At 41.9% G+C, this 13,430-nt stretch overlaps 1 protein-coding gene across 1 annotated transcript; it reads left to right on the top strand.

Annotated features, from left to right (window-relative positions):
- Positions 1-2,873: 2,873 nt before the first annotated feature.
- Positions 2,874-12,824, top strand: NDE1 (nudE neurodevelopment protein 1). Its single transcript, XM_009697662.1, has 8 exons — positions 2,874-2,995; positions 4,035-4,188; positions 7,361-7,509; positions 7,855-7,991; positions 9,064-9,243; positions 10,329-10,420; positions 11,453-11,589; positions 12,731-12,824. Exons 1-8 carry the CDS (start codon positions 2,910-2,912, stop codon positions 12,822-12,824), a joined length of 1,029 nt encoding a protein of 342 aa, XP_009695964.1. The 5' UTR covers positions 2,874-2,909.
- The last annotated feature ends 606 nt before the right edge of the window (positions 12,825-13,430 follow it).

Genomic DNA, 13,430 nt, shown 5'->3' with positions numbered 1-13,430 from the left:
CTTTCCCTGTCCCTCATCTGTAAAAGAGAAAACTTTTTTTCTTCACAGGTGTGCTGCAAGGATGGGGGCACGGGGCTGGGGGGTATACACAGTGCCTTGAGCATAAGACCATTCTCATGAACATCAAAGGCACTTTCAGTTAACTTAAATAACAGAGTAGATGTGTCAGAAACTATCCTAGGTCAAGAATGTTAATCATGCTTGGTTGTGATTTTTTTTTTTTTTTTTTTTTAGTGGGCACAGGTACTATTTGGAAAATCACTCCTCCTTACTTGCACTCCTTTTCCTCTTTTTTTTTTTCCTAGTGCATACTTCTGTAAATACATACAAGAGCAGCAGCCTTGAGTCTTCTTGCTGAAAGTGTGTCAATACATCACACAGTGGTTTTATTTGTTAGAAGGAAGACCTGTAGCTTTGTCAAATTAACAGTGTCAAGAAACTGAATTATAAAAACCTCAAGCTTAGTAACTTATCCCCTCACCTGCCAGCTCTCCTTCTAAATAACAGTGTAATTTCTGTGAGTGTGTAGCTGATACTATCACTGATACACACACCTCATGCATTGAGGTGTGTGGGCACTGCCCACTTAGCTGTGACAGCTGCTTACTCTTTGCTCAATAATCTCCTGAAAATCGCCTAAGCTGTGAAAAGGATTTGTTATGGTTTAACCCCAGCCAGCAACTGAGCACAATGCAGCTGCTTGTTTACTCCTCCTGATTGGGATGGGGGAGAGAATCAGAAGAGTAAAAGTGAGAAAACTCATGGGTTGAGATAAAGACAGTTTAATAGGTAAAGCAAAAGCTGTGCACACAAGTGAAGCAAAACAGGGAATTCATTCCCCACTTCCCATGGGCAGGCAGGTGCTCAGCCATCTCCAGGAAAGCAGGGCTCCATCACCCGTAATGGTTACTTTGGAAGACAAATGACATCACTCTGAATATGTCCCCCCACTTCCTTCTTCTTCCCCCAGCTGTATACACTGAGTATGACATCATATGGTATGGAATATCCTTTGGGTCACTGGGGTCAGCTGTCCTGGCTGTGTCCCCTCCCAACTCCTTGTGCCCCCCCAGCCTCCTCATGGGTGAGGTGAGGAGCAGAAAAGGCCTTGACTCTGGGTAAGCCCTGCTCAGCAGTAATGAAAACATCTCTGTTATTAACACTGTTTCCAGCACAAATCCAAAACATAGCCCCCTACTAGCTGCTACAAAGAAAATTAACTCTATCCCAGCCAAAACCAATATGGTTGTGCTTTGCAGCATTGCTGTGATATGTAAGAATTGGTCTTTAGATTGCCAGACTACTTTGAGTGCTTGATACTGTTGTCTACAGCAGAGATAAGAACTTAGTTTGTCTCGGTAGAGTTTGTAGTTAGATGCCTGTTAATCCTGTATAAACCGGTGATTTTCTGGAGAGGGAAGTCTCAACACAGGTTATGAATAATTTTTTCCATAGGATTCAATAGATGTGCAGTGGATGCACATTTTCTTCAGCTATGACATGCTGCTCAGATGGTCTACTCCAGCATTTCCCAAGTATCATAAATAAGATTAGAAGGCAGGACTGATACTTATATGATCTTTGAACGCTTTAGCTATTTTATTTTGATCTTTATTCCATCAGAATTACCTCTAGGAAGTGTTTTGCTCACTAGATCTGGAGCTGAAACTTCATAGAACTGTGTTTCCTCAGTCATTAGATTTCAGCGATACAGTTTTCTGGGACAACTGCCATTGTCATGAATTGTTCAACACCACCTTCATTTACTGTTCTTGATCTATTTGGATTTGTATTAAATTGATAATGTCTGTGTGGGATCTTTGCCTTGCCCAGGGTTGGACATGGACAGGTTACCCAGAGCGTTAGGTTTGGTATTTCTCCATTGTCAAGACTAACTCATAAAATGAGATTTGCTAGTGACCTGTTTATGAGAGTGCATCATACACATCAGAGGGCACTTATCTTATTGTGGTGTCTAGATACTTAAGTCTTAAAGTGGGAGTGACCAACTTAGGGTTCTTGATTCCCCTGTGGCTCTTTCATGTGTCATTCCCACTTGGGACTATGTCCTGTGACCGGCTTTGTGCTGGCACAGAGACAGCTGGATGGTCTGTATTGCTCACTGAGTTGCTGCAGTCTGCATACCTAGTCCAGCCAGGTGTAAACCTCTGTGGAGCTTGTATCCTCACTTCCCTGGGACTTTCTGGAGCTCCCTTTTCCCATGGCTCTCTGAGGTATCCAGATATATTGTGGCTCTCAACCATGCATGGATTGTCATATTTCATGTTTAAAGTCACGTAGCTTTGTCTATGTTGACCTAGGGAGAAGTTTTTCATGTGTCCAGCAGTTATGTCCATGAAAACTTGGGTATTCCTGGAACTGATAACATAGGAAACTAGTATCTTGAGTACCTTATCTGTGTCTCTCTGAACTTTCTCTTTAATTTCACGGTAAGTGTCTTTAGGGTTGTTGAAATCGACCTTAATTGCACTGTATGTGGAGCTGAAGTTGTGCCTGATACGTCTTCTCTTTCACTTGTGCTCTGTGTGCATTGGCACAGCTGCAGCTAAAGTTTGAGGTTTGGCGCTCTGTGCTGTGTAGTCGGAGGGCGGGAAAGATGATCACTGCTGGGGATGTGGCGTAAGCATGCAGCAGCCTTCGGAGACCAGGGGAAAGGGACCTGATTACTCAGCAGTGATTCTTTCACATTTATGGTATAGCTGACAGAGCCCTGTCAAGGCTGGTCTTCAGTTTGATCTCCAGGTGTGTGGTGACTTCCTGGGAGGAGGGATGTGCTGCTCTGCAGCAAAAAGTACTGAGGTAGCTCACTGCACTAGCTCTTACGCTTGATCCTTTAATTTTCCAGGGGGGGGAAATGAAACAGGAGTTTTAAAATTTGAGAACTCATCATGGAGGACTCAGAAGGACATCGCTTCAGCTCAGTGGAAGAGGAAACCAGATACTGGAAAGAGCTGGCTATGAAATACAAGCAGTGGTAAGGCAGTGGTTTCATTCCTCTAAGTTGTTCGTTAGGGTGCATAACACTGCATGCAAAGACATAGATAGCACCACATAGGAGAGTAAATTCAGGGCGGTTCAGTTATCTTGTGTGGTAGCTGTAGCAATGCTTCTGCATAAACTGCAGCAGCTCAGAGTCCTTTATGCTTAGTGAATCTGTGCTGCTGTGGCACTGCTGGTTTTGGTCCCTGCTCTGGTTTGAGTAGGACTGTGTGTGCCAAAATTGTGCCTCTGACTGCAGTCAGTGGGCAGCCCAGGCGAATGTAACTCACTGCAGAACTTTGTTGGGGGTGGATGATCTGGGCCATTGCAGAAGGAGGTGCTGTTGTTCACTCTTTATATCTCTATGTGGATCAAGAATGGTTTGTCAGTATGTAGATGGAGGAGGATCCCTGGCTGAGAATGGATATACTTTGCTCTTCTCTTTAGCTGAGTGTGTTGCTCTAAATGCAGTAAAGGGTGAAAAAAGTCCAAACTTTTTAGATGCTGATGTTTGTGGGGTCCCTTTCTTAGACCAGGTGTTCAGACATTTTGATGCTGCTTGTTTGGCTTGCTGCAGGATTATTTCAGTAGAATTCTTTAAGAATATAAGAACACCCTTCCTTCCATCTTTCTTTCTTTTTCTCGCTTTTTATTGCTAATTGAAAATGGCTTTGTTCATATTTCCAAATAAATAATTGAATAACAGATTAAATATGGAAATGGCAGTGGACAATGTACAAGCTAAAGGCACTCCACATGTCCTCAACACCTACAGTGTGAAGACAGACTTTGGGATTTTTCTATTTATTTGGGCTTTTTTATTTTTTTACCAGTTTGCTATGGAGTGGCTTTCCATGCTTGATGGGGAAACCATTGCATATGGTCCCCTTCTCCTGTTGAATATGTATGTTGGAAAAGGGCATAGCGTCTTCTGTGTTAAAGGGCAGTATTCTTTTTTTTTACCTTGAGTGTACGAGAGAGATTTTTTTGATTTGTTCATTATGATGAGTTCTGTTGCTGGAATTGCTTTCTAGTGCTGAGAATACACAGGAGGAATTGCGTGAATTCCAAGAAGGGAGTCGAGAGTATGAAGCTGAACTGGAGACTCAGCTGCAGCAAACAGAGTCCAGAAACAGAGACCTTCTGTCAGAAAACAATCATCTACGAATGGAACTGGAGTCACTTAAGGTAAGAGTGGATGATACCTACAGTATCCGTACATCCTAAGTGCAAACGTGAATGAGACAGGCACGTGCAGATTCAGCTTGCCTTTTGGACAGGGACCTTCAGCATTACAAAGAAATTGAACAGAAAACTGCAAAAAAGAGAGTCTTGAAAAGCTAAGAAATACCAACCTGTTGTCTGCCTTGAGGGTGCTGGATACCTTGGTAATGTTCCTGAACCCCTGTTTGCGGGTTGTGGCTATGTGTCAGAATAGATTTGAGATGGAAGAATATTATTTGCAGTAGAGTGGAGAGTAAACATGAACATAACAGAGCTGCTGTTCTGTTCCTTCTTCCATCTACTTAGTGCTTTTGTTCACAGCTTTCTTGCCGTCTGCATTGTGCAGACACAGATAGTATTGCAGAACAATCAAAATACAAATATTCCAGCTGTGTTCTTGCATTACATAAGAAAACTCAGTTTTAAACCCTTTTTACATGGTTGTGTATTGATTATCTGGCATTCTGGATAATCTGGGAAGGAGCAGCCAGTGGGTAACACATAGAACTGAGAGGCATAAAACAGTTTCAGTCCTGGTTTTGTAACTGAATCTATCTGTGCTTGGGGAAAAATAACTTACCCTCTTTACACTTGCTTAGCCTTCTGTGAAACGTAAGAACTAGCTGAAAAGCATTAACTTCCAGAATTATAAAACTAAGGGATATGAACTTACTGAGATGGAACTTCTTACCAAAGTGACTTAAGAAATAATGAAGCTTTCTAGAGTATGAAGAGTGATGAATCTGCCTCTTTTCAATCTCATTAAAGATGCTGCTAGTCTCCTGTGCCAGTTGACAGGTTTAGGAAATACTGCTAAGTTTTCTTCAATTTCAGTGGCAATTTTTTTCAAGTTTGTGTGCCTTTTTAAAATTTCATCTTGTTGGCCTTTTACTTAAAGATGAGGTATAGTCACACAAGAAACACTACACTGTGTTTTGTAGGGCTAGGTCAATATCTGTGGAGCAGAGATTAATTTAATTACTCTTCTACTCAATTGGATGCAATAATGAGCTAATGGGAGTGAAGGTATTTGTATAAGTGATTAATCACCAGATTAATCCAAGTTTGCAATGCCTTTTGTCTAAACTGTTTTCCAAATTACTGTCTTAAGGAAATACTCTTCTATTCCAGGTAGATGTCCTGTCCCTCTAGTACCAACTTAGTGATTTTCCACTGCCACCCCCCGGGTCCCAGCTTTTTGGTAGCAAAACCTCCAAGGCTTATTTCATTGAATTAGTTATGTTGCACTGATCTTTGTTGTATTAGCACCTTAGCAGTATTAAATCTTCTGCATGTTGTATGGAGTATTGGTCTACTGTTCCATGTAGCCACATAAACCCATGGAAGCTGATGGGTTCGGGGAGAAGGCATAAGTTTGACAAAAATAAAAAACCTGCAGCTCATTTCATTGAGGAGGGTGTGGACTATTTTCTTTCTCTAGAGGAGCTAGGATGAGAGTAGGGGACAATGAACCAGCCAAAGCAATTAAGAATGAAAATAGTAGGAAACAACATAGAACCTCAAAAAGTGGAGGGTAAACATATTTTAGAAAAATCTTAAATTATTCTTCACAGTAGATAAATTTATAAAAACATATTCTGTTTGAAACAAACCTTTTAACAATTGTCTATTCATGCAGCCTGAAAACTGCAGTAACAGCCTGCGGTGAAGGAACAGAGACTCCATTGATGGCCGGATCAGCTGATAGTTATTACAATTGGCTAAAAACAAAGACTCAAACCTTGCAGTTCTGGTCTTTTATCTGAATCAATTCAAGAGCAAAGCATTAAACTTGTGAAGCTATTGAGCAGCAGTGTTAACTGAGCCCATCAAGGGTTGGTGTCTGCATCTAGGTCAATGCTAGTGAACTTTTCCAGGAGCACACAGCTTGTGGCTTTGAGCTTATGAGCCTTTGCTTGCTTCCCCCTCAGAAACCAGAGTTCACACTACCTAAAAATAAATGGAAATAATGCTTTGGAGGGTTTGTTTAGAGAGTCCTGAATAGCTAGTTGAAAGTAATCTGCCTCTTAGAACTTGGGGGCTCTTAAATTCAGCATGTAACTGTGCTTTAGATATCCAGAATTATAGTGGTGTAACCACACTGTAATCAAATAAGAATTTCTTAATTCAGAATGGGTATCTTTCTCTCCTCTTTGTCTATGCATTTCATGTGCTAAAATAGCTGTCTTCAAATCATCAGTCATGCTAGACTACGTGCCATAGTTTCCAAATGCCAGTGCATGGATTTGTTTTCACTGACTTCAAGTGTGTTGTACTTAAATTCTGGGTGCAGAAAGTAATTCAGAAGTGCTACTTATACAGCAATCTTGGAGTTTCAAAAAAAATCTCTGGCACATTGAAGTGATCTGATAGCAAGGTGGTGGAGTGTAAAGTGTTGCAGTAGACGATGTGCTGTTAAGCTTTGTCTGTCACATGATGTGACGTTAGTTCCAGCTAACTCTGCATGTAGTAGCAATAGCGGGAGAGAGATATTTGATGGAGAAGCTAAGCCTGCCTGCCTGCCTGTACCTGTCTCAAATGTACTGTCATGTACATGCTGTAAAGGGAGACAGAGTTTGTTTTAGGTTCGCATCCAAAGCATGTTGCATAACTGCACCTGAAATATTTCATGACCTAGAACTCTGAACCTGCTTTGGGCTAATAATACCACAGAGGCAGTGGAGAATCCTGCTGGTTCCACAGCAGTATGTAACAGTGTCACACTTGGATATATTATTTTTCTTGTTATTTAGGCTCCTAAGTACTGCTTGACTTTTTATTAGAGTTGAAAATAAGTGACTTCTCTTTTATCCTGCTTTGCATGTTGCTAAAGCTCTTGGGGCTCAGAAATTATGCTGAGTCTTGTTGTCTGGGAGAGCAAGGAATGGACCTATTCCCAAGGTTGTGAACTGCTCCCCAGCACCATTGTTCAATAAGGAGTGACAGGAAGAACTCTTGTCTGCTGGCAGCCCTGAAGTATGTGAACAATTGACTTTGGCATTTTACCATATGTAAGGTGATGATGTTTCTCAGAAAACTTCACAGCCTCTGCCTTTAAAGGGGCTCAGTCAATGCCACGGAAAGAGGACGTGCTTTGCTAAGTCCCTGATAGGCTGTTTGATTTGCCTTTGATTAGGAAAAGATTGAAATGCAGCATTCAGAAGGATACAGACAAATCTCTGCGCTGGAAGATGACTTGGCACAGACAAAAGCTATTAAAGATCAACTTCAGAAATACATTCGAGAACTCGAGCAAGCAAATGATGACTTGGAAAGAGCAAAAAGGTGACTCACCTTCTATATTTTCTTTTTCCACCTCTGTTCTGTCCTGTGAGTATAGTGTCACTGAGCTGTTTGTGATGCTGTGCTCATTAGCACTGCCATTCTGAACTAATCACTTAAGTGATGATTGTGGTGAAGAGGTTTGTGGCAGATGGGAAATGAGGTAAATTTTTTCCCCCTTGTACTCCCCCCACTGTATTCTTTCATATCTTACAAGCTAAACTAAAAAAATAATAATAAAACAAAGCAAACCAAACAAATGCAATGTTATCCCTTTTCTTGTGAGAGAGGGAGTTCTTCTATGTGCTTGAAGGATCTGGTAGTGACATCTTGTACATTCTTTTTCAGAGCTACTATAATGTCTCTGGAGGATTTTGAACAGCGTTTAAACCAGGCTATTGAAAGAAATGCTTTTCTGGAGAGTGAGCTGGATGAGAAAGAAAACCTTCTGGAGTCTGTGCAGCGCCTGAAAGATGAAGCTAGAGGTTAGACGGGAATTACTTGTATCTTTCCCTATCTCCTCTCCTGGCTTGTAGCTGTTCAGTCCTCTCCATATATCTTAAGAGCTTGGCTTTTAAGTTTACATCTTTCAAATCTGCTATCTGAAATATAGAAGCAAAGCAGGAAGCTTCAAGACTGTTCCCCCCTCCTTGAACTCCTGACCTTGTTCCAGAGCAGGTCACAGAAGCAAAAGTCTGTTCCAGCCTTCTCCTAATCTGTGGTGATGCTTCAGGGCCTTAGGGGGTTAAGAAGAGCCAGTCCAGCTGGGGCATGTGCTGGTCTGGCTTCCTGTAACCTGTGAAGGTCAGCTTTAATAACCATTAACCTCATTGTTTCATGGCCTGTGAAAAGTTGAGCCAATGAACTGCTAATGGGGCAATAAAACAGGAGCTGTGACTGACTTCTAGTTATCTTTGAATAGCCTCATGTGCTAGCTTCTTGATGTCTGTCAATAAGGCAGGGTGAGAGGAGAGAGACCATGGAGCTGAAAAAACACCTCTCTTCTCAGTTCTGCTCAGATTCTGTCGCTTGAGTGGTTTCCATAAGCTACAGCCAGGCTATGGGACAGAAGTGCTCTATCCCTTGGCTGGGTAATGGTGTGGCTTCCACCTGGCCTCAGCTCATGTTTCCTTCATGTGGGAACCAGAGTAGAAGAGAAAAGGATACAATACATAGGATCTCGACCTGGCAGGGAGCTGGATTGTAGCCAAGGTGTGCCAAGTTGCCTAGCCTCAGTCTTGATATGCCTCTGCTTACCAGCCTGTAACATTTGGAGAGAAGTTAATTCCCTGCCTCAAAGGGAGCCTTGTGAAAGAGTATGAAAATTAAAGCCGGGTAATAGCAACTGAACTAGTACTACAAAAACATCTTGAGCCACAATCCTAGAAAAGCCTTTAGTGATCATCCAGATTTTAAACATATGCCTGGAGTAATCTTTACAAGGATAAGTGACTTTACTTCACGAGGGGAACGATCTTTAGAGCAAAACATTCTCACATGTTTTTATCTTGGTGGATACATACTCCAAAGGCTTGCTTTGTGTTGCTTCCTTCGTAGATCTACGACAAGAGCTTGCAGTGCAGCAGAAGCAGGAGAAGCCCAAAACACCGATGCGAACTACCCTGGAAACAGAAAGAACAGACACTGCGGTTCAAGCGTCCTTATCTGTGCCTTCAACTCCCTCAGTGCACCGGCCATCCAACATCAACGTACCCACCCCTGGAACATTTAGGAGAGGTGACTGACAGAGAATCAGCACAGAAATACTATTTGATGCTCTTGTTTTCACTATAGTTTCTGGCTAAAGGAGGAATGAGAAGAAGGGAAAAGAGTTGAGTGTTTCAGTTGAATACACCTAAATCCAGTCACTATGGTCTCAGTATTCGCAGACTGTGATTTTGGGGTTTATTCATAGGCTGTTCATTTCCACTTGACTTCAACTGTCCAGTAATAATTGTGAGGGACAAGATGATCTGTTGGGACTTTACTATTAGTTCACAATTGTCCCAGAGATGTTGGACTGACTTAGGGGAAGGATTTAAAAAACTTCAATGTGATCTTTAATGTCACACTTGGTTTACTTGAATTGGGTTCTCTGCGAGAGTATGTGCTCTTTGAGAGGGGCTTTCTTTTTACTCTGGAACAACAGGACACTGACAAGTCATCCTAGCTGTTTGTACTAAATGACTATCTCTACTTTCATGTCAATAATATCAGTTACTTATTTTTTTGTAAGCACTGATTACTTCAATATTTTAAACCTCTAATACTAACTCTCCCATATTCTTACTTAAAAAGCCAGAAATTTGTGTAACTGTTAATGTCTATGCATAAATGCAGGGAGTTGGACTGTCATGTTCTGATGATTTGATATTATAGCTCTGAGCACTAACAAATTTTGTGGACTTCACTATGCTTAACCTAAAATTATGTGCTTTGTGTGGAGAGGAGTGTGTGAGAGGATTTGGAGACTTGTAGTAAAATGAGAGATGATGGTCCTCTATGAGGTCACATCCCTATGGTCCCACTGCAGCAACAGAGATGCAGAGTAGGCTGGTAGGACAGATCTCTAGAAACCCAAGCCACAGCATGTCTACAGACTTTAGCTTAGGACAGTGTAACTTGAGCTGTCTCAGGGAAACAGTGCTTCACATTCCTAACGGATATGAAAGATCTGGAGGTGAGATACAAAAAGGTGAAGATATTGATGTTTCTTGTGCTGTGTATGTCAGGCTGTCTTCGAACTTCCAGTGTCAAAGATCTATTTTTTTAAAATTTTTTTTAAAAAAGAATAATGTATCCTTCTTTAACCTGCCCTGCAGGTCTTGAGGACAGTTACAGTGCAACCCCTCTTACACCTGCTGCAAGAATATCTGCACTTAACATCGTGGGAGACTTGCTGCGAAAAGTGGGGGTAAGTGATTACCTGCTAGCCATTGCTCTTGGAAAGGTAGAGCTGTCTGAAACTGCAGCCAGTGCTATTTGTGCTGCTGCTGCTCTGGGGGGCCTGGAAAGAGTATCTTGCCCCCGGGTTAGCTAAGCGTGACCTTGACATTTGGTCTGGACTTTGTATATTTCTGACCAGCCCCCAAATAAAGATGCACCCTGCTCTGCTTTTCTAAGATCTTATCCACATGGCGATAAGATCTTCCTCTACAAATTTGGGAAAGCATATGTGCAGAAAGGATAAATTGGCATGTGTAAATTAAGAAAGGATGCTTCCATGAAAGGCAGAGAAGAAATCAGGCTGGTGCCAGCTGTCCAGAGGGCTTCTGGTGGAGTTTGCTTTAAGAGTCCAGTAGCCTTTTGAGCAAGGCCTAATGTCATGTTAAGCTGTAGTTTGACATTTAAGGTAGTGCTGATGCTGGAAAAGTTGTCCCATGACTTCCTTCTGTTTTCTCCCTTATGCCCCCTAGTGCTGTGTTGGCACAAGCATTTGTATGACTTTTTGATGGGCTGAGCTGCTGAACTGATACAGCTGAAGAGCAACCCAGCAGCAAACGTGGAGTGGTCTAGGATGGGAGCATGTGGTGAAGAATAGGTATCTGTTATTCAGTTCCCTCTCATGTACCACCTAGTACATACAACCTAATACGTGTCTAGGGAGGCAGATGGCTCAAATGAACATTTAGTAATCTAAAGTGATGCCTGTAAGAAAGATGTCAAAATCTCCATGAGGAAGCTGAAAATTTTGTTCCTCCTGGTAAACAGCATCAAATCCTTAACCTCTCCTACAGAAACAGAGATTCAGCTTTAGAGAGATGACTGGCTTCATCTCTTCAGAAATTCAGAACTAATGTGACACTGGGGTCTAGCAGGTTCCTCTACTACAACTCATTCTAAAAGAAACAAACCCGAACAGTCTTAACCGTTCTAGTGTGCCACAATGCCGTCTGGTGAAAGAGAAGGGTGATACTGACACTTGCTGCATCTGTGTTTACATTAGGCTTTGGAGTCCAAACTTGCATCTTGCCGAAACTTTGTGTATGACCAGTCTCCAAGCAGAACCACAGTGTCCATGTACATGAACAGAGATGTCCTTGAAACACGCCTGAGTCCTCATCAGCCTCTGTGTGATACAGGGTGAGTGCTATTCTTTGCTGTTGGGTCTTAGTGAGAACTGTTGGTGTTAGAACTTAGTGACTGGTACTGTTCTATTTAGTATTAAATCTTTGTTTTGGTAGAGACATGCTTGTTTTCAAACTATATGAAATGTAGTTATTCAGGATTATGATTTGAATGTTTTGGATCAGTTTAAAATTTGGGATCAGTAGCTGCTGAAATTCGAAGGCTAGTTGTAGTCGAGTTTTGAAAACCACAAATTCAAAGCAAATGTAATACATGTATTTTATTATAAACCCAGTGTTTAAATGGGATGAAGTACAGCAGAGGAGCTCTTGCTTATTGGCTCAATTTGTTTTATGCTTTATATTCTTGTACAAGTGGTGTCTCGGGAACATTATGGCATGTGGGGACTGCCATTATCACAGTTAAGATTCTCATTTGTGGGAGAACTGGAAAAAAAGGCAAGTAACGGATTCACTCAATCAGAATGCTTTATGGTTCTAAGACGTATTTCCAAGGAGCAGCTGACAAGAAGTTACCTGCCTCAACTTATAAATTTGTCTGAACACTTGAACTGGTTGTCTTTTTTTAAACAAATGAAGAAAAACCAGCAAGGTTATTACAAATTGCAGTTCAGTGTCTGCTTAAACCTTGCCAATCCTGTACTGCACATTCTTTAGATTCTCTGTAAATTCAGTGCCTATAGTACAGTTTGTTCCTGGCTTAATTATTCAGCTAGAGCCTTGTGCTGGAAATACTGGTTTGTCCTGTTAGCCAGTGCCCAAAGTTGTGTGGAAGGAGTGCTGCACATTGTACTTGCTATCCCAGCCTGGGGAGAAACCTTACGAAAGCTCCTACAAGAAAGCCTCAAGGGCCATACATTTACATATTTGTGCAGCTGATTATACATCTACTGCTGTAACGCTAGAACTGAAATTCCAGCACGTGTAAAAGATAGCTTCTCACTACTCAGAGGGAAACAGCCCTGTGTTACAGTGGAAACTCATCCCAGTTAAGTAATGGGCTTACATAGTCTCAGAGTGGTATTCTTTTATCTGTCGATTTCTCAAGCTGAGTGGTGTATTCTGGAAGTGATGAGTTACTCTGAAGGTGGTAAAACTGAGCAAGAAATGCACTAAATTCTATTTTGTATTTGCAGGTTAGTGAAACGCCTGGATTTTGGAACACGGCCTTCAAATATTCTGGGACCAATGAGCCATCCCTCGCAAAGTGTTGTCAAGATGCTACTTTGAAAAGCCTTGTCTGGCTTTGGAAAAGGAAAAAAAGTATTTTAAACTTTAGTTTTAAAGGGAATATCAAGGAGCAGTCAGGCAACAGTCTTGGGATAGGTGAGAACTGAACAAGAAGGCAACGGGGAATGGCCTCCTCTGGCCTTGCCCAGCCTGGTCTCTTGGCCAAGTTCTGTGGGTACTGTGATAAAGCAGTGCTGCTGAGCACTGCAGGCCTTAGAATTGCTTCTTACATCAGTTGCTGTAAGTAGCTCTTTGAAAGTTGCTTCTTTTGACATGCCAGACAAAGCCATTGTCCCTCTACCTACAACAGGGACAGATTTGCCTATGCAGCTCCTCAGGCTTTGGCTTTTGGTGTTAATACAGCACCATGGTGTTCTGGCTTAAATTCTGGTTGTGCTGGCTTTCTCTCATGGGTGTTGTGTGCTGCAGTCACCCAAATTAGAGGAATGTTTTTATGTGGAGAAAGGTGTATTTCTGTGGGGAAGCTGCTCAGCTCTTTGGGGGGGGTGTTTGCTGGTCAAAATCTTGCTACACAGAAACCTCCCTCTGTAGTGGTATTTTGTAAGCAATGATTTGCCATTGAGAACAGTTCATGGTTGAAGGTGA

This window comes from Cariama cristata, unplaced genomic scaffold, assembly GCF_000690535.1.
Source record: "Cariama cristata isolate BGI_N322 unplaced genomic scaffold, ASM69053v1 scaffold333, whole genome shotgun sequence".
In the NCBI taxonomy this organism is placed as follows: domain Eukaryota; kingdom Metazoa; phylum Chordata; class Aves; order Cariamiformes; family Cariamidae; genus Cariama; species Cariama cristata.
The sequence above is the reverse complement of the archived record's forward strand: the minus strand, read 5'-3'. Positions and strand labels throughout refer to the sequence as shown.

Excerpts from the sequence above, each read along its gene's own strand:
- NDE1 (XM_009697662.1), top strand. The coding sequence starts at position 2,910 with ATGGAGGACTCAGAAGGACATCGCTTCAGCTCAGTGGAAGAGGAAACC. Across the intron at positions 9,244-10,328 it reads CCCTGGAACATTTAGGAGAG|GTCTTGAGGACAGTTACAGT; the intron begins GTGACTGACAGA and ends CCTGCCCTGCAG. Across the intron at positions 11,590-12,730 it reads CAGCCTCTGTGTGATACAGG|GTTAGTGAAACGCCTGGATT; the intron begins GTGAGTGCTATT and ends TTGTATTTGCAG.